This window comes from Dasypus novemcinctus, chromosome 9, assembly GCF_030445035.2.
Source record: "Dasypus novemcinctus isolate mDasNov1 chromosome 9, mDasNov1.1.hap2, whole genome shotgun sequence".
Classification (NCBI taxonomy): Eukaryota; Metazoa; Chordata; class Mammalia; order Cingulata; family Dasypodidae; genus Dasypus; species Dasypus novemcinctus.
Genome location: NC_080681.1, coordinates 63,000,529 through 63,025,881, shown reverse-complemented (window position 1 = coordinate 63,025,881; position 25,353 = coordinate 63,000,529). Strand labels below are relative to the sequence as shown.

At 37.6% G+C, this 25,353-nt stretch overlaps 1 protein-coding gene across 23 annotated transcripts in view; it reads left to right on the top strand.

Moving 5' to 3' along the window:
- Positions 1–25,353, top strand: part of SGIP1 (SH3GL interacting endocytic adaptor 1) — a 238,330-nt gene that overhangs the window by 160,873 nt on the left and 52,104 nt on the right. For 6 of the 23 annotated variants that reach the window (XM_058303406.1, XM_058303397.1, XM_058303405.1 and 3 more), the window contains 6 exons: positions 21–113; positions 2,785–2,859; positions 5,037–5,546; positions 11,970–12,097; positions 13,031–13,157; positions 18,653–18,718. In XM_058303406.1, coding sequence (XP_058159389.1) covers positions 21–113; positions 2,785–2,859; positions 5,037–5,546; positions 11,970–12,097; positions 13,031–13,157; positions 18,653–18,718 — 999 coding nt within the window. Of the gene's footprint in view, positions 1–20; positions 114–2,784; positions 2,860–5,036; positions 5,547–11,969; positions 12,098–13,030; positions 13,158–18,652; positions 18,719–19,642; positions 19,703–25,353 lie in introns of all 23 variants that reach the window. The other 17 variants (XM_071217401.1, XM_058303408.2, XM_058303409.1 and 14 more) reach the window with 5 other exon arrangements.

Here is a 25,353-nt window from a genome sequence, read left to right as displayed (position 1 = left end):
TTTTCTTTCTATGTTTCCAGTTCTTTTAGATCAGCCTGAGATATGGGGTTCAGGCCAACCAATTAATCCAAGCATTGAGTCGCCAAAGTTAACAAGGCCTTTTCCCACTGGAAGTAAGTTATGTGTCTGTTCTGTCTGGAAAAACAAGTGACTCATTTTACTATCTGTCTGCATGGTGAAGCAACTCTCAGAAAGTCTCCTTAAGCAACATTTGAATTGTATAATATTAAGAAGAGATGTTATTCTAACCTGTTTTAGAATTACAGGGGCTCAAGCCAGGTTAATTGAGTCAGGAATAAAAAAAAAATTGAAAAATAAAATTCTTAACACTCAGTCATAGCCTCTTCTAACATCCCATGTGCCCCATATCTGTTAGGTCATTCATTCATTTATTCATGTGTTCATTCTAAATATATATGGTGAGAGTGAGAAGCAAATGAGCTAAAGAAATTAGTGGTTCAAAGCTCTTGGTTATCACACAAAATACAGAATGAGCAAGTCATGGTACCTGCTATTTCTGCAGAATGATTGAGGCTGTATAGCATAGAAAGGATACATTGAGATGAAAGAGGGGTAATTGGAGAACAAGAGAAACAAGACTTTATGGTAGAGAGAAACAGAAACAGGAGATCATGGCAAATTTATCTCAATGCAGGGCTATCCACTGCTTTTATTCCACCATGCCTACCTCCAGGTGGCTGGGGAAGAAGATCCTGAAGATTTTTAGAACCCTTCACCTGCCGTGGCATGGACTATTTGACTAAATAGATTGTTCCATTTGGCCAAGCTATAAGTTTGTTGGATTTACCGAATTCCTATATCAGTAGTCCAAGAATCGCCGATTACACAATTTTGAAGGCATTCCTTAAACTGCCCATAGAAGTATTCAGATCTCAGAGGAAGATGTTTGGGAGGCAGAGAATATTTTCACTCAGTGGGGCTCACATACTGTCCATTAATACTTTCTCCAGGTCATCAGCTCTACATCTCTACCTTTTGGTACTCAAAAATGATCCTAGGAATTAACCAAGGGGATTCATAATCAAAGACCTTGAGGTTATTTGTTGGGGATTTTATTTCTATTTTATCTCACCTTTCAAATAATATTTCCCTCAGAAAACAGGATAGGAGAAACAGCACCATCAACATTTTTTTTAAAGTTCTGAACTTTCAAATATGAGTTTTGAAAGGACTTGAAGCCTAGTTGGTGTGATTTTGAATGTTTCTCATTGCTACTGGAAGACATAGCCAGTACAAAGGAAACCAACAGCTCTAACTTCCTCGAAAAGCTTTATTTGGAGACCAGGACTATACAAATTATTTCTTTAAAAACCCTTCCTAAGTGCCAAGAAAGTAAACAAATGAAATGTTTATATAGATGATATATTGGTTTGAAATGAAACCTTTAGTATTTCTAAGTTTTATGTACAGTAGTCACACTTAGCACAGCAGAGGTGGGTGTATAATTGAAATGCATGTATAACTTTGCTCACTGCATGCTTGGAGCATAACTTTACTATTTTAAATTATTAGACTTTTATAGCTTTCTATTTTCTTGTGTGATATTTTGTTGAATATGACCTTGATGGATTTTTTTTGCGGAGATCCTTAATCAGAAAAAGAACCCCTAACTGATTCTTAACTCCTGTGGGAAAATGTGATCCATTTGGGTTGTAGTTTTCAAAATTTCATAACTAAGATTAGGAGCCACATACTTCTGTATTTTAGGAAGAAAGCCATTAGTCATGTTTGTTGTCTGTATGCACAGGGTGCTTTCTATAAATTAGTTAATTAATTAAAGGAAGGGAGGCATGACAGAAAGGGGCTCTTTTGAACGCACGCAGATCGAGGTACTGGGAAGCTCTCCAGCTAGCTGTCCGCCTGACTTACTCTGTTTTCAGATTATAAAATATTGGGCCACACTGGGCTCACAACTGAACTCTGGTGTGTCTTATGAGATTAGTGTGAATTTTCTGAATCTACCAAATATGACCAGGAAAATAAATCTTAGATTTCAAGAAAGAATAAGAAAAATAGTAATAATAATGTGGCTTTTGAGGCAGTGATTCCCAGCTCTGCCCACAAAGAGACAAGCCTAGTTCAGAAAGGCAAATCTCTGGGTAGGGGCCATAATGCAATAATTTTTCTATGTCAGAATTTTTTTTGACTGTAAGTTTTACCAGAAGGATTGCCCCATCCTTTTTTGACTCAAATAATTTTGCTTCAGACTCTCAAAAATATGGTAAAATGTAAGAAATGCCCCTTTGAGAAATCCTTCCAGGTTCAATCCAGGCAATAATCTTGATTGAATTGAAAACCCTTCACATGAGCTCCCATCTAACTCATTGTTGTTTCTTTTGTCACATCCTGGATTGTATTTATCTTTATACATGATATTCATTCAGCCAATATTGAACCTAGAGGGCAGAGACTCTTTTTATCTAACCCTATGTCCCTAGTTCCTAGTACAGGACATAGGATTTAGTTGGCATTTGAGTTTTGTCAAATGAATGGATAAATGAAAAAATTAATGAATAAAATAGTCTTTTTATTATTGTTACTACGTGACATTCTTAAAACAAAATCTTATTATCATAAAATAGAATTTGAATGGGTCTCGCTTCAGTCTCTTGCCTTTGAATGTAAAAACATTAGACCATTGCTGGTTATTCTATTTCCAACTGCAGGCACATGAATGAAAGCCCAAATCCTGCTTATCTAAAGTGTGTTGTGTAACATAGGAAAAAAGTGAGCAATAATACTTGACTTCTCATCTCTTTGCAGCACCTCCACCATTGCCTCCTAAAAATGTACCAGCCACCCCACCCCGAACAGGCTCCCCCTTAACAGTTGGACCAGGTAAGTTTTCTGCTTGGGGTTTTGAGGCAGTCAGAACCAGACCTCAACATGCTCTTGATGGGTCAGAAGCTGTAGGTTAGACTATACATCAAAATGGTTACATTTAGTTTTACTGCTGTTACAATTTACTGTGCTGAGTTTTAAAGCACTGTGGCCAGGTTTCACAAAAAGACCACTTTCTCAATTAATTTTTACCTCTTTCTAATTTTTTTTTAAAAATGGAGACCGCCTTTACTTGTAAAATGAAAGGAAAAAATCTCAGTATGTAAATCCCAGTATGAAGTAAGATCCTTCTTACTTCATTGGAGCTCATGTTAATGGTTTATAAATTAATCAAATTTCAAGGCACAAGTTGAATTTAAAAGGAACAATAAAATCTTTGCTAGAATTAAAACTGTTTAGGATGTAAATGGTTCTCAGGATATACAGTATACCGGTAAGCTTTGTGAGGTGGGGAATTTTTCCCCGTAATCATTACAGTATTTATTATCTCATGGTAAAGAGGTACATAAAGATTATGAAATATGGCAAAGAATTTCTGCATGCCTTTAGACCGATAATCTCTGTCTGGGGCATATCTATTAACATCAATACCATGTATTCATACAATTTATAATCTACCTAGTCTTACTGGACTAGCAAGTCAAAAGTAGTACAAGTTATTTTATGTGCCTGGACTCTTAGAATGTGGTGTCTTTATCACCCTTGTAATGCTATTGTAGCTTCCTCATTTGCAATTTAAGTAGCCTGGTGCGTTTGATAGCTACAGAGTGGTGTATTAATCCACAAGAGCAAGCGTAAGACATAGTCATTTAAGAAATTTATAGTGAGTCCAAGCCCAACAGAGAGGCAATGCAGAATTCTATAAGGGAGGTGCTTGCAAGTTCAAGCCATTTCAGCCCTGGTAATCTCATAAATTATGTTAGATATAAATAAATCTATTTGTGACAAAATTATAAAAGCTGTGGGTCATGCACACTGCTATCCCATTTATCTGTATCCTTGGAAACTTGAAGGTTAACTCCTTTGAAAATAGAAATATGAAGTGCTAAGTCAGTTCTTATAGCCCAAAGTTTTTATTTAATGGTAAAGTATCTTCTATTCTTTAAAAATCAGCCCATGCTTTCCAGTTATTTAGGTAACCATTTCTAATTTAAATGACCTCAGTTGAAAAAATGACAGTTCCTCACATTGTACTTATTATTAACTATTTCATGCCAAACTGTAGAAGAGAGTTGTTAGTTTTTCTCTATTACTGACATGAATTAAAAAAAAAAAAAAAACCTGACTCTAATGTTTAAGCAAAACAAAGATTTTTCTGTTCAATTGAATTTGGATAGATAAACATCCCACCCATTCCCATGATGTTAACAGGGTCAACATGATGAGGAAAGAAATTCTAAAGATGTTTTTATAATTTTCTTACCAATTAAACTGGTACATATGTAAAAGTTCTAATAAGTATAAAATGTCTTTTCAATAACCTATGTGTATGTTTTGCGTGGTTGTATATGTATGTGTTTGTAAATACGTGTGTGTGTAAATATCTCTTTAAATGATCTTTGTACAGTGTTTCTGGTATATTTAAGGTAGAGGATCTACACTCTATGATGCAATCATTTTTTCATTGACAGATGCTACAATTAGTTTCATCAAACATTTTCATTTAATATACTAGACTATCCTAATAAAATAGGAGGGTAATTTTCAGTTACCAGTTATATTTTTTTTTAAGTGTTGTGTATATTTCAGTAGGCCAGATTTGCAAAAGTGACCTCCCTTTTGGAATTTCCAGTTCCATAGCCAGTACTTCTCTATGAACCTCACTCTACCCTCCCAAAATGATCACACTTTTACACTTGTGAGTGGCTCTTTGAGATTTACCATGCTATGTACTCTAAACAGTGATAAAAGTAACCAACTGTGGGTACCTTGCAAAAGAGTGAATAGCAGCATAGAAAGATGGTGCTCCCAAGGTGGAGGCAGGGAACTTTCCAACTCTCTTCAGCTCCTAATCCCAGGCAGATACTTTTGTATCATAAAATACACCTACGGAGGCACCTTGTGAGACCGTATGTTTACCAGTCTCTGCCTCATGCTTTTAGCTATCACACACCCATAATACAAATACTATTGACAAAGCCAGTAAAGTTTAAAATCAACTACTTTAACCACAGGAAATGACCAGTCAGCCACAGAGGTCAAAATTGAAAAGCTACCATCAATCAATGACTTGGACAGCATTTTTGGACCAGTCTTGTCCCCCAAGTCTGTTGCTGTTAATGCTGAAGAAAAGTGGGTCCATTTTTCTGATACGTCCCCGGAACATGCTACTCCAGAGTTGACTCCAAGGGAAAAGGTGGTGTCCCCACCCGCTGCATCAGACAACCCAGCTGACTCCCCTGCTCCAGGCCCTCCTTGTCCTGCTGGGCCCCCGGAGCCCCCAGGCCCCTCAGGTCCTTCTGGTCCTCCTCACAATGTGCCATCGCCGCTCAATTTAGAAGAAGTCCAGAAGAAAGTTGCTGAACAGACCTTCATTAAAGACGATTACTTAGAAACAATCTCATCTCCTAAAGATTTTGGGTTGGGACAGAGAGCAACTCCACCTCCCCCACCACCACCCACCTACAGGACTGTGGTTTCATCCCCCGGACCTGGCTCCGGCAGTGGTACAGGGACCACCAGTGGTACGTCTTATTGTTTGAGTGTGCTTCGTGTGGCAGGGAATGGCTGTGGCTGCTGCACTGTGAGCAACACTTTCTCGTGCCTGGCAGTTGACTTCAGAGCTTCAGCCATTCCTCCTTTGGCTTGGGTGTCCTGTGGCCCTGTGGCATGTCCTAGTCCATCAAATGCTCGCGGTCATAGTCTAAGTTTGTGGATGTATTCTGCCCCACGCTCCCAGCCCTTAGGAGTGCCCCCTGCCTTCCACCCTGCAATTAGGAAGCATTTTTTTAAAAGCTATGATGCTATTGTTTGGAACTCAAGAACATTCCAGAAAACTGGATTTCATGGTTAATGGCTCTCATGTTAAATATCTGGTTTCTTTGTCAGAGGCCTTCACAAGGACCCTGGCTCTTTGTTTTTTGTGTTTTTGGTGAAGTGAGGGTCATGGTGACCCCTGTAATTTCTCTAGAAAGAAAGCAGTTTGAAAAGGGAACTTTAGGGAATAGCAAAAAGAGGATGGCTTACTGTTTCTCCAGCCCAATCAAGCTGTCACTGAAGACAAAACTGTTCTCTGATTTCACCATTTGACATGCTCATCAGTGTATGATGTCAACTCTAAGTATGATGACAGGTGATGGAAAATCACAAATGTACGTTTTGGGACTTCATATGCAAATTTAACATTGATTTTGATTTTTTGGTTTTCCTTATTTGAAATTTTTTTTGTGTGTTTTCTAATTATGAAAGGATGGGAACACTTGCCATGCATACCAAAGAAATACAAATTTTTTTCTAGTGCATCTTTTTCCATATCATATATTCCATTGTTGCTCAAGTTTGTCTGCTAGATTCTCCAGTCCCTTCCCTCCTGTGCATGTGGGTTCAGTAAGGCTTCTAGGAGGTTCCACATGCTATTTGTTTTTCATTTGCTTTGAAAGAGACAAGCAGGTTCAGGTTATTTTGACCTAGTAAGAGACAAAAAGGAAAGACATTTGCCCCTATTATGATATTCAGTCATCATTACTCCTTTTTCAGTGAATGTCTTTCTGTGCTTGCTCTGTGTTTGCTAATTCACATGTGCTTTAAATTGAGAGTGTCCAAGCTGATCAAGGAGATGGATGGGGATTTACCTATACCACATGTAAAACCAGTGTTGTATATTATATACTCCCAATGCACCCGTCTCCCCAAAAAAATGAATATTCAAATAGGTTTGGGAAATATTTAACAAAATCATCAAGTTTCTTTACCATAAGACCTCTCAGAGTCTTTATTTTGTAAAGAATAACAACAGCTGTAATTTCTTCTCCTGGGCACCATGCTATGGAATTAAACACATGGTTTCATCCTCACAACAACCCCATGTGGTGAATACAGTTGACCCCATTTTACAGATGGAAATACTGAGGCTCAGAGATGTCAATTAATTTGTCTATGTTTACATAGCTATAAGGCGATGGATTTGAGATTCAAACTCAGGTCTGTCTGACCTCTCCACGCACCCTTGTAAGGTTTAGTTACAGACTGTCCCAAACTCATTTGACCACTGACAGCCACCTACACTGTGTATGTGTCATCAACAAGAGCCACCAAAACTCTTCTCTCAAAATGTACTCCACTGTGATGCTGACTCTAATACTAGAGGTTAGAGCACCCATATCCAGCACTTAACATTATTTTAGGTTTTTTGGGGGGGCACAAGGCTACTACTGATCTGTAATGGTGATAAAGTACCACTGTCTGAAGCCTCCAGACCTTAGGTTTACCCTAATTTAGAAAAGAAACCCAAAAGAGCTAGTTGCCGAGTTAAACAAGAGGAGTTTATCTTGTTTTCTATGGGACCCAGCCCTTGGGTTTCTGGAAGGACCTCCCTAGGAATGCTCAGCGTCCCCCAGTGCTGATCACTATGCTTTCCTCAAAGTGAACCCCTGCAGTCGAGGCAGAGAGGAAAGGGCTGCTTTGTTAACTTCTCTGGCTCTTCCATCATCCTCCACAGGCTCTGGCAGATGTTTAATTGAATTGACCCTTGATCTCATGAGTGAAAAATGGAGCTTTGGCTTTCTTGATGGAATCTTTGTGAAAGTTTTGTAGGGTTTTTTAAAAAAAATTTAGCTTGCATATTTTTGTTTGAAAATATTTTACAATGTTTCCAGTAAGAGCTATTGATTCTTAATAATTGAGCTGGAGAAAGCTATACTTTGCTGGTATTAATAGATTGAATTTCAAAGTGGAATATTGAACTGGGCCAATGAAGCCCATGAATAAATAAAACCTTGCACCATTATCTCCTTAATTAAGTCCCACTTTATTTACTGCTTAATCTTTTATTGATGGAACATATGCAGACTGGCAGAAATGTAAATTTAGGATTAAAATGCCAGGATATGTCCTCACGTTTTAAAGTTTAGTGATGCCTCTCACTACCTGCTTTTTATAACACCTGACCTGATGGGTCTAACTTTTCCTGTACTTCTCAAACTATCGTTAATTGAATACCATTTTGCTTATTTTTAAAATTTCATTCACAGCAAGGTGCTTGCTTCCCACCAAGTGTAGACAGTACCTACAACTTGTAAATCAGAAGAGGTAGCTGCTGCTCAAAGACAGTGGGAAGTTAAGAATTTGCCCCCCAAAAACTTGAATTGCTTTATGGTAAAAGTTGAAAATAATCTACTTTGACCAGAACATCGCTTTATAGGAATGCAGAAGCAGATTGCTGGCAAAGGCTACCACTTCTCCCATGTGGGTTGTGTCCTACGGGTGGGAAGGAGAATTTGATTGGCCTGCAACAAGTATGGGAGCCAGCGAAAAAGAGATAACAGTAGAGATAGATTGTTCAGTGCAACATTTTCCAGTTTGGGAAACTAAAGCAATATTAACAGACGCTATAAACAGATACACACAAATCCATAAACAAATGTATTTAGGCTCTCCAGGGTTGAACTAAGCAGATATGTTTCCTACCTACAGGTCCTTTTAGAGCTGCTCTGTCCAATACAGTACCAGTAGCTACGTGTGGCTATTTTAATTGTAATATTAATTAATTAAACAAAAGTAAAAAGTGACTTCTTCAGTTAGACTAGTCACAATTCAAGTGCTCAATGACTAAATGTGGCTAGGAACTATCTAAAGGAACAGCACAGTTCTAGAATGTTCCCATGATCACAGAAAACTCTATAGGATAGCACTGTTTGAGAGCTTTTAACGTGCTAGTCACCAAAAGGATATAGCATGTTTGACACTTTTTCAAAGAAATATTATGATTGTGTTCACACTATTTGGGAGGGGAAGTTTAGTTTTTTGCATATTTTGAAGTAAATATATTTTAATTCACTTGATTCTCCCAATAACCTCACATTATATTAGCCTCATTTTGGAGATAAGGAAATGGGCTCAAGGAGATTAACTTGAGCCACAAACACAAAACTAATAAGTAGCAGAGCCAGGCTCTGCTCCCCAGATCTGTTGGGTTTTATAGCTTGTGCCTTTACCACTCCTCCCTAGCAGCCTCCACTGCCCCCTAACACCCACCACATAGACACACACACACACACACACACAGAGTAAGAGGTGAAAGTTGAAACTGTAGTTATATGGTTCTCAGTGGTTACCAAAGAAACTGTGATGGAACTTCAAACTGATAACAGCAGATGAAGTGAGAGCATGTCAGATGGATGCCAATTTTTTTGAACTCACGTAACTCAAAAAATGCTTGTGTGATTTTCTAAAAGTTAAACAGCAATGTCTGATTTATTTTCCACCTTTATCCTTGGGAATAAACACTGCCTGAGGGGAGAAATGAAAGCCTAACTGAAGACAGACAAGTGAGGCTAAGCTGTACAAATTATAACCTTCTGCACTCTTAAAATATGAAGCAATTGAGTAATCAAGCAGGGTGTTAACTGGAGTGTCCTTTTACTTTGTGTTCCTGACTGCACAACAAATCAATTAAATCAATTAAGTAAAGGAAAAATGAGCTCTACGGGGGTTCCATAAAGGAAAAGGAAAACAATTAACTAATACTTTTTTTTTTTACTTTCAATTGTATCTGTATCTAAAGGCAGAAACTCTTTACATTCATCGGCAACATCTATTGCCTTACATTTGTGTAGAACTTTATAGTTTAGTAAATGCCTTCATAAGCATTTTCAGTTTTGTTTCTTACAACTACCTTGTAAGGTAGAAATGATGTCTCATTTTTTTAAAAAAACAAGGAAGCTGAGTCTCAGAGAGGTTAAGGATCTGCTTCAGATCTCACAGCTAATGAGAAGTAGGCAGAGCCAGGACTCAGATCATCTGAGTCTTCATCAAGTGTTTCTCCAAGATTCAACACTGCCTTGACACTTCCTTTGTACTCTCCCAAACATTAGTGTAACTTTCTCTCCCTCTTTCTGTCTCTCGCCCTCTGTCTCTTTGTCTTTCTCTCTCTCTCTCTCTCTCTTTCTGTCTCTGTCTCTCTTCACAACTGACCTTTATCTGAGATTGTTTCAGAAGACTATTTCTTGGACGTATACCCAGTTTGGACCATCCCTACAACTTGCAAATAGAATTTTGCAAAAAGCAAAATAGAACCTTCCGAAAGCCCCCTGAAATTTGTTGACAAAGACTTTGCTATTTAAATGTTCATTTCCCATATCTGTATTGTCACTTCTGTCTTCTGAAAAGATCTAGGTATAAATCTACTAAGATATATATATTCAAAAGAAAATTTAGTAGTGGAACCTGGCAAAACAGATCATATTTATTTCCTTAGGAGACAATTAGCTAAAGACTAAGAACATTTATTCACAGAGATGTGCTAGCAGACCATGAAAATAAGAGCAGGCTTCCTGCAGAATGTGGGACTCCACAGTTCATCTAAAGCTACAGGGGATTGCACTTGAGAGTTTGAGCTTTGGAGTTTGAGCTGTGTGACCATTCACAAGTTACTGAAGATCTCTGAGCTTCAATTTCCAAAGTACCTGCCTCAGAAGCTTATTGTGAGGATTAAATAAGATTTTTTTAAAAGTTCCTGGCATGGACGTGGCCCAATAAAATAAAAAGTAAGAATACAGTAAAAAGTTATTGATCATGGCATGAGGTGAAGGTGGAGACAGTGTGGTGGTGATAATTAGCGGGACTTCACATTAATGTGATTACACTTAGAATAAATAGCAGAGAAACACAACGAAGATTGCAGAATGTTTAAATAAGAGGCGCAAGATCCAATGCTCCTACACCCCCAACCCTGCCTCCAGGGAGTCTCCTAGAAGAAAGTGGATTCTGAGATGATGGGTTTTGATGCCCATCTGCAAAGCACTTTGAAAGTCTGAAAACCTACAGACTAAGTTGTTGTACTAAGACTCTCCAGAGAGCAGTTTTGTGTGTAAGTTTGGGTAGGTGGGGAGTTATTTTCCTGGGGCAGTATTCCTTGGAATTTTCTTGGTATGATTTGATGACTGTGTTTCTGACCAAACTGACAAAACCCCAGGGGTAATTAGAACTTTTCTAAACAAGGACCATTTGAATATTGATTTGACTTTCTTAAGGTTTTTAGTGAGCTAAGGTTCCATGTATCCCAGACACCCATCTGTAGATAGGCAGGCCCCTGAATCCAGAAATGGGCCAGATGTGCTGGTCAGTGTGCATGCCAGCTTCTGTGTGCCCAGTGTTTCATATGCTTGTCATTGACAGCCAGAAAAGTAAATCCAAGAGATTTTTTGAAAAAACACCACAAAAATCATCATGGGCAAAGTCTACATAGACATATTCCTTAGCATCCTCCTTTCCTAAAAAGAAAAAGAATCCTAAATAAAATCTGTTTACTACTAATATTTTAGACATAAAGTATTCAAGCAACATCTAATTTATTTTTTAATATGTTGTCATTTGCTTTACCATCAAGTATTTGGGCAAATTTACCAAGTTAGATCATCTATTCTGAAACACAGTGAAAAGGATCATTCATTCTCTTACACATGTTTCAAAGGGTAAAAACAAATGGGGACAAATCATTCACCTTCCATCAAGCTCTAACTTCCTTCAAGTTCTAACTTCCATTTTCATCTCAGGCATAAATTCTGAATGTAGGTTAAAAATAAAACAAGATGATTTACCATAAATTTGATAATAAAGGTTTTCCACCACATAGCCAAAAAGGTCTTAAGAAATATTTTCTGGGACAAGTAAAGCAATAAAAGGATTTACCTTTCACTGGTGTCACATGACAAGACAATGAGCTTCTGCTTCTGCCATCAACCATAGTTCAACTGAGAGATTTTTTTTCTTAAAAAAAAAACCAAAAAACTCATGCTGTAGTGTTTGTATGGTAACTGCTGACTTGAAGCAAAGCAAAACTAATGTTGCTGCTGTGGGAATGGGGAAGGAGAGATCAAGATCAAGTGAGGACAGTGCTTTGGCCTTTCCTCCGTGTTTCCAACCATTTTTAATACCAGCTTGTTTTCCAGGTGCTTCCTCACCTGCCCGACCAGCCACCCCCTTGGCTCCGTGCAGCAGCACCACCCCCCCTCCACCACCTCCCCGACCTCCATCTCGGCCAAAGCTACCTCCTGGAAAGCCTGGAGTGGGAGATGTGGTATGTTCCCCTTCTGCCCTGGCTTGCTCAGAAACAGATGATGAGAATGGCAAACAGAAATTCAAAATGACTGCATGTCAGGCCTAAGCAATAGAGCCCCTTTGAGATAAGGACCCTTACAGGTGGCATCTGAAAGTCAGTTGTTGCAGTAGAGGTATACATTTCAATCCTTCTCAAAGCTCTGCCATCTTTTAGACTTCCAAGCCAAGGTCTAAAATGGTAGGATTAGGACACTGGGACCCTCAGGCACTGCTACAGTGGGGTTTGATATAAATTGAGATAGTGGTGCTCAATCATGCTAAATCCTTTAGAAACGGAGGTATCTCTTTTCATAATATTTGTCTGATTTTGGAAGACTGGAAGAGAGAACAAGGCATAATTTCTGACCCCAGACTACAGGAGAGTTATTGGTGATAGGTAAACATGTTAACAGAAAGAGGAGAATGCTGGCCTGATGAATTTGTTCTAGAAGTTTCTTGTATTTTAAAACTGAGGGAGAAAAACATTGTTTGAACAATTATGCCACTTGCAGCGGAGATAAATTTCACACAGGTGTCACAAATTAGTAACCTTCGTAGTGTTGGGTTCCGCTCCCACAGAACAGCATTTTGTGTTTGTGTATCTTTAGAGGAGCATGAGCCCTCTCACTATGAGTTCATAGTCCTGACACAGAATCTCTGACCACATCTCAGACTGCAGATTCTCTAAGCCTACGTACACACCCATTGAGTTTGGTGTGTTTTTGGTATATGGTTTCTCTAATTGCATTCCACAGTATATATATACACAATTAATTCCAATGTAAAAGTGATCTTGCTTGTACTCCTTGAAGAACCTGAGTTGTCATATCGGAGCCGAGGAGACATTAAAATATGATATGAAAGTACTATGGCTTGTGTATCTAACTTTTCATCTCTTTTCTTCTCCCTGCAGTCCAGACCTTTTAGTCCTCCCATTCACTCTTCCAGCCCTCCTCCGATAGCACCCCTAGCCCGGGCTGAAAGCACTTCTTCGATATCGTCCACCAATTCCTTGAGTGCAGCCACCACTCCCACAGTTGGTAAAAATTATCTCCTCTCTTCTAATCCATTTGTGGTTTTGACTGGCTATTTTATATGATATGAAATGCCCCAGGCCCTATGTTTCTGGTCAAAATTGTTTTGCTGTGTGTTTTGCTATCACCTGACTGTTCTTTTAAAAGCACCTTCTCAGGGGGCAAACTACTTTAATAAAGTAAATAAATAAATAAAGGAACATTAATGCCTGTGTTTTGCAGGAATTCTCTTATGCTATTACCTATGGAGCTATTCATAAAAGCAAAGAAGAAATCATCCAAATCAGGTCCTGTACTTTAGATGTTGTGCCTTATAAATAAAAGGAGTCTCCTTTGAGGGGGAATGTTGGTTTCAATTCTAACGGTTGGTTACCACTTCAAAAATCACAAAATTTAGAACTTTCATTTTCCTGAAATCTTTCATTTCTTCAATGATTTTTGGTTATCCTTATATTGACAATTGATATCAACATTGGCATGGTGGGAGTTGAGCAACTTTTTGGTATTTTTCTGGTGCTTTTCAGTGGTGTGCAATCAATTTTCCCAGAGAAATAAGTCATTGTTGGCATTTTTGGTAAATCCCTTTTTGCCTCTTTTCTTATGCTGTGGTAAAAATGAAGAGTTGAGACTGGCTGCTCAGATGAATGATTTTCCCAGGTTTAAATGACTGAGTTTACCTGGAGCATCCTCCTTCTTTCCAAGGCTGGGCCATCTCGCCACCATTTCACCACCTGCCATTAGACCCCTGCCGCGTCTCTCATTTTTCACAGGGAGTCTCTTATCTGATAATAGGATTTTCCCATACCATCCATTCCAAAAGTCCTCTGTTTCACCCTGTCTTTCTTTGTTGTCTGAAACAGCCTTCCCTGTCTTCTGTATCATAAGCCAGCTGACCTACCCTGCATTGCTTGGAAGTATAGTTAACCAGAGTCAAATAAATTCCTGCTCCTACTTACCTAAGAGCACATTGTAGAGCTGCCTTGTGAGAAGCAGCTTAACCAAAATCTGAAGTTCTTCTGAAGATGCCTCTTTCTTTAAAGTGTGCCTTTTAGGGCTCCCAAGGAGAAATCCAACTCTAATGCATGTTCTGCATTTTTAATACACCACCCCAAAAATATCCTTCACATTTGGTGAAAATATCACCTACCAGTTTTGTATAGTTCATTAACTGCAGATATTTAACACTATTTATATAACCATGTCTGTTCTTTGTTGGCATTATCAATTGAGCCAACTTGAGTTTCCTATTTTTAGATTTCTATTAGGTTTTCTCTCTGTTTTGTTTCATTTTCCAGTGACTTCTCAGCCTTATTTTTGCATGTGTGTGTTCCAATAAAACTTTATTTATGGTCACTGAAATTTGAATTTCACCTAATTTTCGTGTGTTATGAAATTTTTTTTCAACCATTTATAAATGTAAAAACCAAATGCTAGCTTACAGGGGCAAACAGCAACAAATGGTGGACCATGGTTTTCCAACCCTTCTTCTAAGAAACCCTGGTTCTTCTCACCCCACCCCCTTTTTTTCCTGCAGTTAGAACAGTTGGAGGTTTACAATTAGAACATGCAGAAAATACAGAGTTCCCATGTTCCCACCCCTCACAAACATGGTTATTACCATTAACATTTTGCATTAGTGTGGTACCTTTGTTAAAATTGATGAAACAATATTATTATAATTATATTATTATAATTATACTATTATATAAGGGTTATATAATATACTATTATATAAGGGTTTACTCTTTGTTTTATATAGTTCTATGCTGTTGTTTTTAAATTTTTATTCTGGTAACATATATACAACTCAAAATTTCACATTTTAACCACTTTCAAATAACAATGCATGGTGTTAAATCCATTACCAAAATTTTCCCGTTACCCCAAACAGAAACTCTTTACCAACTAAGCATTAACTCCCCATTCCCTAACTGCTGCTCCTTGTAAATGGTCTTCTAGTTTCTGACTCTGTAAATAGGCATATTCTAATTATTTCGTGGGAGTAAAATCATACAATATTCGTCCTTTTGTGCCTGGCTTATTTCACTACACATAATGTCTTAAGGTTCATCCTCATTGTTGCATGTATCAGAACTTCGTTCCTTTGTACAGCCAGCCCTGTTTTTGAACTCCACCTCTTTACTACTCCAGATTATGAAAGCCATTTCCCCTACTCCAGATCTGTTTCTTTTCTCCCAAGATTATTTGTTTCACCCACTCCACGTGATTTGCCTTATTGGTCAGAGAGGAAAGAAGAAGAATGAACTGTGGCTCAGAAAGCTAACCCTAGGTGTCCTCAGATAAACCATCAAATAAGTCTTTTAATTTATTCTTAGAGAAATTTGCACATGCAGGAAATTTAAACTGTGTCCATGTTTTGTACCATGTATTTCTATACTCCCTGCTGTAGCAAACTCAAATCTCGACCAGTTACTTTGATGCTTAATATATCTAGGATGCTTTCTTTCAAGATGAAGCACAGAAGGGTTGAAAAAAGAATAGCCACATGAGAAGATAGGCACATCACTTCATTTCTGAGGAGCATTCTGATTTCATCTGTTTGCTTCTGTTATTTTTATATTGTTTCCTTCTTCCCACTGCATTCCTCACCTTCCTTTCTTTGTTTCCTCCCGCCGTACATCACCTAACAGCCACTTCTTTCTGAAATAAATACATTGTCAAGTGACTGCCTGCCCAACAGAGTCTTGTGTGTGTTGCTGTTCATTTCTGGAAAGGATGTGCTTTGACTGTTCAGCCCCAAGGGACCTATTCCTGACTGCCTTGGAATGCCAGTTTCCTGCAGTCAAATGGCTTGGGTGAGGCGCAGAACTTCAGCAGCAAATGCCTTGAAGCTGATGGCTCCCCATTTCCCGCCCACCCTCACAATTCTTTCCTGACAATTCCTATGACACTTGAGCCAAAATTGGGGCAAATGTGGTAGGAACCAAGGTTTAATGTAATTAAAAGACTAAATTTTTAAGAGTAAGTCTAATCGGTCTTCCTACTCACTATTCATATTTTTTTAAATGCCTCTTAACGACTTTGGGCATAAAATCTTTCATGAGAACTGTGGTTATGAAGTAGTAAATCAGATTCCACATCTGAAAATAGGGTTTTTTTTGCAACCAGTCACACTCAAATAATGAAAAGCTCCTATGCAGCTGTATTCCATTGAATTTAAGACACCCCCTCGATTATCAATTATAAGATGCACCATTACTATAAAGTTAAGAAAGAGAAAAAAAAACTTCCAATTAAGCTAAGATGCAGTGTTTTCTTATCACATTAATTACAAAACCCATCACAATTTCTGAGAGGTGTACATATGAAAAAAATGCATATCTTAGATTCACCAAAGTACAGTAAACTTCATTTGCATGCTAAAAAGTTCACAGGGCCGGCACCATTTGATTTTGAGGGAAAAAACAATCTTAAGAGAATAGAAAAAAATATTTAAAATTATTCTGATAAGAAGCAAAAGCCTAGATATTTAACTCTCATTAAAGAGTAATCTTGTGAATATCTGTTTTCATTACTTGTTTCTTATTTCTGTGGGTGAAGTCACTTTTTTCCAGATGTTTCTGACATCTCTTTTCAAAACCCCACTGCAAAAAGACCTCCATAAAGGCAGTTTTTCTGGAATATCGAATTCACTCAGATATTCCTTCACTGTTAATTACGAATTTCAAATTACATCTATACATCCAAGGAATCTGTAATGAATGCAAAGTGATCCTTTATAGGCACCAAAGTAAGCATTGGGTGGACTTTGAGCAGAAGTGAATACTGTTCAGTAGTGGAATATTAACCAAAGCATCTAAAACTTAAAATACTTCCTCCAAGCCTCTTTCTCGCCAAGCTGGGTAGCAATTGCAAATTGAAGGAGCTTTCTTAAAAAGAAAAATCTTTATTAACTGCCAATTATTTTTCACAGAATGAAAGACAGATCTCTGGAGATATGTATCCCTGATCCCAATTAGATATCTCCACATTTGATTTTAGTCTTTTTCTGCCTTATACTACTTTTTTGGAAAAGCTGGTCTCCAGTACTGGTTTTTCCATTGCAGATTGATTGGAGGCCATATCCATGGCTAATCCTTAAGGAAACATTTTCCTCTGTACTTAATGTGACAATGATTCATTTTTTTAAACTTGTTTTCACTTATTTAGGATGTTTTCTTCTAATCCCTTAGCCACTTTAAAAAAAAATCATAAGCATGCTGTTCAATCCTTATGGAACTATTCTATTGTAACTTCAACTCAAAGAACAAGTGGCAGTATTGGAGGCTCTTCATTTGAAGATTTTAAAAAGCATGTCCTTCATCATTTCCCTCTATTAGGTAGGATGAGGCACTGTTGTATTCAGTTACTACCAGTGTAACTGTTTGCTTCCTTTTATCTGGAGACACTGCATATCCTTAGTGCCAGTTCTGTTTTTCCTGTTCCTCTGCTGTAGATATTATAGGAGTTGCACCAACTTTTTCTAGCTACCAAGGAAGCCATCTGTATAATAAAAACGTTGATTGACAAGTGATATAGTAAAATCTTAAGAATTGGCAATGAAGTACTTTCTCTACCTTATTCCCTAAGTCTAAGAAGCAAGCTATTTTAGGAAGCAAGCTATTAGAATACTTTACAAGGAGCATTACTGCTTATGGAATAATTTTACTATCTTCATCTACTTCTTTTCTCTACATTATAGTATGGTTTTTTCTTACTGATTGTGTCCAGTTGTAAGATTTTGTTCAATTTTTTAAAGTTGTAATAGTACCCTCCAAGCCTGTGGCATTGAATACTTTTTTTAATAATATAGAGGAGAGACTCCAAGTGCCTGTGTTTGTTAATTGGTGAGAAGGGAAGCAATGTGCAAAGATCTGGAAAGGCTGAGGTCCCAGAACATCAATTCATGATGTGACCAATTTACAAAGACATTTGCCACACTGGATTCCATAGCCAAAGAGGAAATTACAATAATGCTGTTCAAAATTAATAGTCCATAACTACCAAAGGCAGGTGCAAGGCAAATTGCATGTGGATATTGATGAGGCTGTAATGGGATAGCTTATGCAAGGACCTTGGGTTTATACTGGTGCTTTTTGGTGAAAGCTTCTCTTTCCCCATGGGGTGCATTCTGGATAATCCTGTTGACCTATCTACATTGTCAGGAGGTTCTTATTATTGGACATATGTCTGGCCACTTGTAAAAGTCAATTAATAATAGTGCCTTTAATAACTCCCTGAGAAGGTGGAACGTAGCTTCTACCAAATTCATAGACACTAAAACCTGGCTTTTTAAATTTTAATTTCTTTTCACAGAATCACAAAATAAGCAGGTCACTTCTTTTATTTCCCAATCATCATCCCAGGGACTTCAGTTTTGTTTCTTTTTTCCATTAAAACCATTCCTTGTGTTTTGATTAGTAAAGTGCGCTGCTGGATTTCATTTGGGATTTGTATTTGTGTTTTTGTTTTCCATTCCTTTATGTTTCTTTGGTTCGTAGTGTCAGAAGATGATGTTTTTTATGACAAACTGCCCTCGTTTGAAAGGCGCTGTGAAACGCCTGCAGGTATGGTGCTAGCCGAGTGATCTTTAGATATCTAGACTTTAAAAATCCAAGCCATTATGCCATCTGAATGCTATAGACCTCATGGACATGCTCCTCACCTCATGAGTGTCCAGTGCCTCTCAGACACACCTATGTATTAGCTGTTCATTGTGGAACTCATGCCCCCGAAGTTTTTGAAGTGAACATTTTACAAAGCAGCAGGTTGCATGACAGTTTCTCAGTGAAAACGTTCAAGAAAGGTGAGATGCTATTGCTTTGTGAATTTACAAAGAGGAAATAATTTAACTGCTCAGAATTACATGTCCAGTGACTGTTTTTAAAAATTTTAAACATGGCAGAGCACCGTTGTTAATCTTGTTTTCTCCTTGGTATGTAGGTAAAGGGTGTATTGTGTCTGGATGCCTAAGGTGATTCCAGGAGAGGGGGTGGAAGATATATATGACATCTTCCATGAACTTGAAATTGATATTCAGTGTTGTTGTCATTTAAACTTTAAGCTATTGTAGTATACAGCCCATAACTCCAAGTTAAAATTTTCGTGGAACCTTAGAAGGGGATGGCGTTGAAGATGAAATGGATACAGCAAATGCTGAATGACAGCTTGCCCAAACTAGTGCAGTTAAAATATGCTGACGCCCCTGCATGGCCAGGAAGACTTCTGCTCCATGCATACAAGCACCAAGTATCCAGCCGCCAACACGTGCCCATCCCTTTAGACCTCCATAGCTTTGCTTTTGCTTTTTGTTTCCTGACCTAAAACAAAACATAGATTGCCAACCTTCCCTTTTTCCTGCACGTTAATGGCATGCAGTGCCTCCACCCTACCCCAAGTGAGATTAATGACCTGCTCTGTGACTCACACTGTGTCCTTCTCTCTCCCTCTCCTTAACCTTTCCCATCCCGCTTCAACTCCTGGCCATACAGAGACTGAACAGCCTTCCCTCGTTTGGTTTGACAGAGGAAAGTTCTATTTGACTTTTGAAGGTAAGTAGTACATAGCATACCAGATTCTAACTTATATGCCCCTCATACTTTTTTCTCCACCTGCGTTTCAAAAGCCCATTTTCTTCAAAAGACCTAGTCTCCCGTTCTATATAAAAATGCTATGGCTACTTAGAAAATAATTGAATATTTTTAAAAATATGACGTGAATTTGGTTTGTATGTTATCTTCAATTTTTCATATTAAAAATAAAGCTAATTTGCAGTTAACATTGATTACTTAATTAACTATGGTTAATTGAAAACAAAACAAAACCTCTTTTTTGGCCAAGGAACTTAACTCTGTCAACCAGGGCTCTCTCCTAACTCTTCTGCAAATGCGATTCAACAAAAAAAAAAGGCATTTTTGGTTGGTATTGCCGTTTAGGTTTGTTTTGGACAATTAATTTTCAGGTATAATATCCATTTTTGTAAAATATACCTATGTGTTTATATTCTTATGACAATGACTACTGTGTGGGAGACCAGGAAAAAATTGGGGAAAAAAAGAGAGAATTTTAACAAACACCTGAAACTGGAATTGGAATGACTGCAATAAAGTGGACACTCTTGCTGGACATGCCATTTTAGAAGATTAAAGAAAGTATACATAAATATAATGTTAAATATCTAAACTCAATGTTTATTTGTGATATTCTGCTTTGAGGATTAGCATTCTTTTGTTTCATATTTAAATTCTAGATCTTCTAAACAGACCAGGTATATGATAAAATGGCCCATTTATAGTAATCCTAGGGGGAAAAGTTAATTAATGGGCCATCTTACAAGTAAAGATTTGTCACATAAGCCTCTACTTTCAAAAGTTTAAAAAGCTAAATTAATTCTGGGACCAAAAGTTGGACAAAAAAAACATATTCTATCTGAGAATTAACTCTAACTATTGAATTTTTCTTTATATTTTATGGCAACAAAAAGAATTTTCCTATATTGGGTATATGTTTTAATGCAATTTTAAAAATCAGAATAGCAGATTGTCATTTCTTAAATTAGTCTATATGGTTGTGATTTTTCCTCTCAGCACTGAATTTTGTTTAAAAGATGATCCCAGAGATGAAAGCCCTTACTTGTAGTAGCTTGAATAGGCAGCAGGGAAGATGATCTGATTTAAAATGTTTCACATACTCTGAGGTCTTTACTTGATATGGGTAGAAGGACAGATGGATAGGCAGACCTCAAGAGAGGATATATATTTTCTACATGTTGTCAAAGCCTTCATTGCCTCAAGGCATTAATTTTTCTAATTATTTTCTAATAATAACTAAGGTATAAACTCCACAAACCCCACTAAACTTTCTCAGTGTACTGATGGAATTTAAAAGTGCCCTGGTGTCTTTTACTGATCAGTATATGTCAAAAGGAGAAGCTACAGTTGAATAGGTTGATAATCCTAAAGTATAAGATAGAGAGTTATATATGTAAAGGTCCTTTCTCCGATTCTGTCTGGCCACAGCAGAAGCTGTAGTTCACTTTTTTCTAACCAAGTAATTAACTGATACACTATGGAAAACCTCAAGTAATTGTCTGAGGCTCCCCAAAATCAACTGTGAACATTTTTGTTGGTATTGGAGTGTTTGCTTGTTTACTTATGTTTTAGTGTGGATCCCTTTTACAGAAAGAGCTAGACCTTTTTTGAAGGTACCATTCTAAAGACAATTTTGATTGTTTTTAAAATATGTTACCTATCAAATGTAAGTGTTTAATAAATGTGTGGAATAGCATGTCATATAAATCAAAGTGTTTTAATTTAGGAAAATATGTATTTCTTAGTAGATTTGGGGGTACTTAAAGTTGATAGCATTGCTATTCTAATACTAAGATCCAAACTCCTGTAAGCATTTCAGTGTGGGCCAAGAGAAGTCACTCAAGGAAGTTTTAATGGAAATTTATTGGCAGCTCTAGTTATCTTCATCTTAGACTTGGCTCCAGTTCAGGAAGCATAGATGAGGCAGCCCAAGGACTGCAGGAGCAGCCTATCATGATTCTCTTCCCCTGTCAATCTCGCCAAGAACATGTTGAAGCAGATGAAAGTGCAGTTCAGCTGTAGAAAAACTAAGAATGACACCATGCCACCCATGTGAAAATGGCTAAGTCATAAGAATGGGGTTTGTTTTCAAGCTTATGGGCATTCATTTCCTGAATTTTTGGCCAGTGCAACCTAGAAGGATTTTTATTTTTTGCTGTAATGATGAAACGATATAGAAATAGTAATGTTTCAAACTACCTTGAGAATAATGCCTTCCCACCCAAATTTTTATATCCCAAAAAGACTGTCATTCAACATGTTTGTTGAATAGCCTTCTAACATGTGGGCACACTGGTTTTACCCACATTTATTATTATTAATATTATTTCTATCTTCAATTCTTCATTCAGGGAAGGTAGAAAAGGAATTAAAAATTCCTGTGTCAAATATTCACCTGTTCTAAGTAGCTTTTAAATTATTATTTATTTATTAACTTATAAATATTAGTAATAGTATTTTTTAGTAATCAAAACCTTAGCCTGCATTATTCATTGTTTTGTTCCCCAATGGTTTAGACATTTAGTCTCTCAGTAACTGAGTCACTGACCAAATAATCACCTGACTAATGAACATTTGACTTATGCATTTATTTGGAGATAACATGAGGTGCTTCAAACCTTCAAATTTAATTTAACAAGAGAGATAGAAAAGAAATAGGCAGTAGTTCTAACTCACAAGAGTTCCAAAACTTTCCTTAAGTGTTTTACTTTAATAAAAGTACTATTAACCTATTTATTTTAAGTGGGGCTAAAAAAAGTAAAAGGTGACAAATGATAATGACATTTTAAATTTATCCAAGAATATATCCTATTGAAGTTATCAAGAGAGGGAAGGATATTTCCATGACAAGTAAAATAGATGACTATTAGATATTTTAACAATTCCCTAGAGCATTTTAATATTAAAATGTTTCCAGAAATATGTAGTCCTTCCTCGGGTAGCTTATTTAACTAAAAAGTAATCTTTTATGTGGCAGTGAAAAAAAACAGCCGTAAGTTCTTCTTGAGTGCCCTCACGTTCGAATATCTTCTATATCATCTCTTTGTGCTCCCTCATCTCTAGACTGCTCTGTGCCCCTGTTTACTGTTCTTTCTCCCAGAAAGCCTTGAAGAGTGTGACGTCCTTAGCAACACTTTTCACTGTGTTCTCAGTCTCTCTGCTGAGCTCGCCTACTTCCTTAAGTGAAGCCCAGCTCTCTCCAGGGACCATCGCTTCTCTTCTAGCACCCTCCAGGGGAAAGTGGGCCACGTAGTGTGAGACTAGAAGCTTGAATTCTCCAAACACCCCATAGCTACTTCTAAAACCTCCCCCATTCTGAAGAGCAGTCAACTGATCATTCCACCCTTTACCACTCTGTACTGCTCTCAAGTACTGACCTGAAAAGAATTCCTCTACATTTATCTATAGGCATCTGTAGAGATGATGGCAGTTTCCTTTTCAAATTCTTCTCCACCTCACTTCCTGTCATCATGCCGACAGCTGTGACATAGATTCTAGGTATGTGGCTCATCCACACTAGCTCCAGAGTGTCTTGACTTCTTCAATTCCAACAAACTGTCCTTCTAGTCCACTCAGCAACCCACACCTGTGGCCAGACCTTAGCCATTGTCCATAATGGCAAGTGTTAGTTTGGTAATTTCATCATGAGCAATTTGTCACCCTTCCTGTATATGAGGGAGGACGTTAAGCAATTATACTTTTATTCAACAAATATTTATTAAGTGCTTACTATGTGCTTGCACTGTCCTAGGAGCTAGGGTATCATATTGAGCAAAACAGAAAAAAATTTCTGTTCCCAGGGAGCTTACATTCCAATGGAGAAGATCAAATGTAAGAAGATACATAAGTAAAATATATAACATGTACATGATAATAAATTCTAAAAAATAGAATAGGGAAGGTGAATGGAGTGTGTTAGGGGTTGTAATTTTAAATAGGGGGATTTGAGGTAATAAAAATAATGAATAATAACACGAGTGCATACTGTGTGCAAAGTCCTTTCCATCTATTACCCCATTTCATCTGCACACCTTACTGATGAAGAGATTGGGATTCAGAGAACATAACTTTTGCAGCCAAGAAGAGGCAGAGTAGGTAGGCATTAAAACCCAGCTGCCTAGCTCAAGGTTGCCCTGGTGACCACTCTAGTCTTTTGCTTTGACATAACCTGGATATATTATCTCATTTAATTTTTGAAATAGCCCCTTGAGGTAGAAGATGCTGCTTTTTTCTTCCTACTCTTCTAACCTTCCAACTCTGCAATTCCCTGACACCGTACCGTATCTTTGACTTCCCTGAGACCTCTGGTCTCATGGCCATTTCATTTGCACTCAATCCTCCAGCCTAGGTTTATATTCTTTTTTTTTTTCCCTTCTCCAGATTAGACCCCAGAGAGGAAAAATATGTTTCCACATGCTCCTTAAATCATCCGTATAACTGGAACTACATTTTCCTCTTTAGAATTATATTGTCTGTGAAGAAATAAACCCTTGTGTATTTTGAACTTTTGACCTCCTTAAGCAAGTTATTAAACATCATATCTTAGTAATTGGTAAGGCACGATCATAGCTGTGGACCATTCATCCTTCCTTAACCTGGCACAGTAACAAATCTGATAAGAGGCAAATAGGTAAAATTCTTCACATGAGGTCGAAAGGGTATTAATTTATTCACTGAGAGTCACTAGAAAGAGGAAAATTGGAAGGCACGACTAATGTTCTTAGAAGCAAGTCTTTTGCTGAATTCACAATATTCTCCCAGTGGGAAGTGTCCACTAATCATACCTACCCAACTGTAGGCTTTTTCAGTCAATAATTCAATGAAATTATTAGTATCCACTCTGCCAATTACATTGAGTCCAACCAGATTGGGAAAACAAGATAGAAACACAAAAAAGCAGTGATGTGAAACTGTCTTGTCTTCATTGAAATCATTGAAATCACACTCCAAAGCTATTCTGAGTTTTTACATGTCAACTGTATTATAATATTGTAAACATGAAATGTAAAATCCTTTTTATTAAAATAACTGAAGGTCATAAAGAGTTTGTAAAATATCCTAAACCTGTTAAGATTGAAGTGGAGCTGAACTTGCAAAATGTTCTACCAGGCAGAACTGCTCAGGGATTCCATGTTCACTTTGCCTCTCCACATGAATTAGTTGCCTGGTTCTGAAAATCTCTGAGATTGACCTACATAGTGGGATTCACTTGGCTTCCTCCTGTTTGAGGCAGTCACTCTGCCTCACTCATGTTTAATGTAGGACATCTGGCGTGCTCGTGATGAGAGAGGAAGTCAGCAAAGTGCCCTGTTTCTGGCCTAATGTCTACGCCAAATTGTGTGAATGCGATGTTGGGAGGACATGAATGTACAGAATTCATGTCAGAATTCTATACAATTAAATACTTGTTTGAAAGCTGAAGAGTAAGGTGGCAGCTTCTATCCCCAGCACATCACCAGGCAAACGTTTCCTGGTTAGTATAAAGATCATCTTAATTGGATTCAGAGTATAAGAGGTGCTGCTGTTGCTGGATTATCATTGGCATTAATGAGCCGTTACCACAGACCACTTCTTTGCTAAACGTTTTCTATCCACAATCTCAGGTTATACAC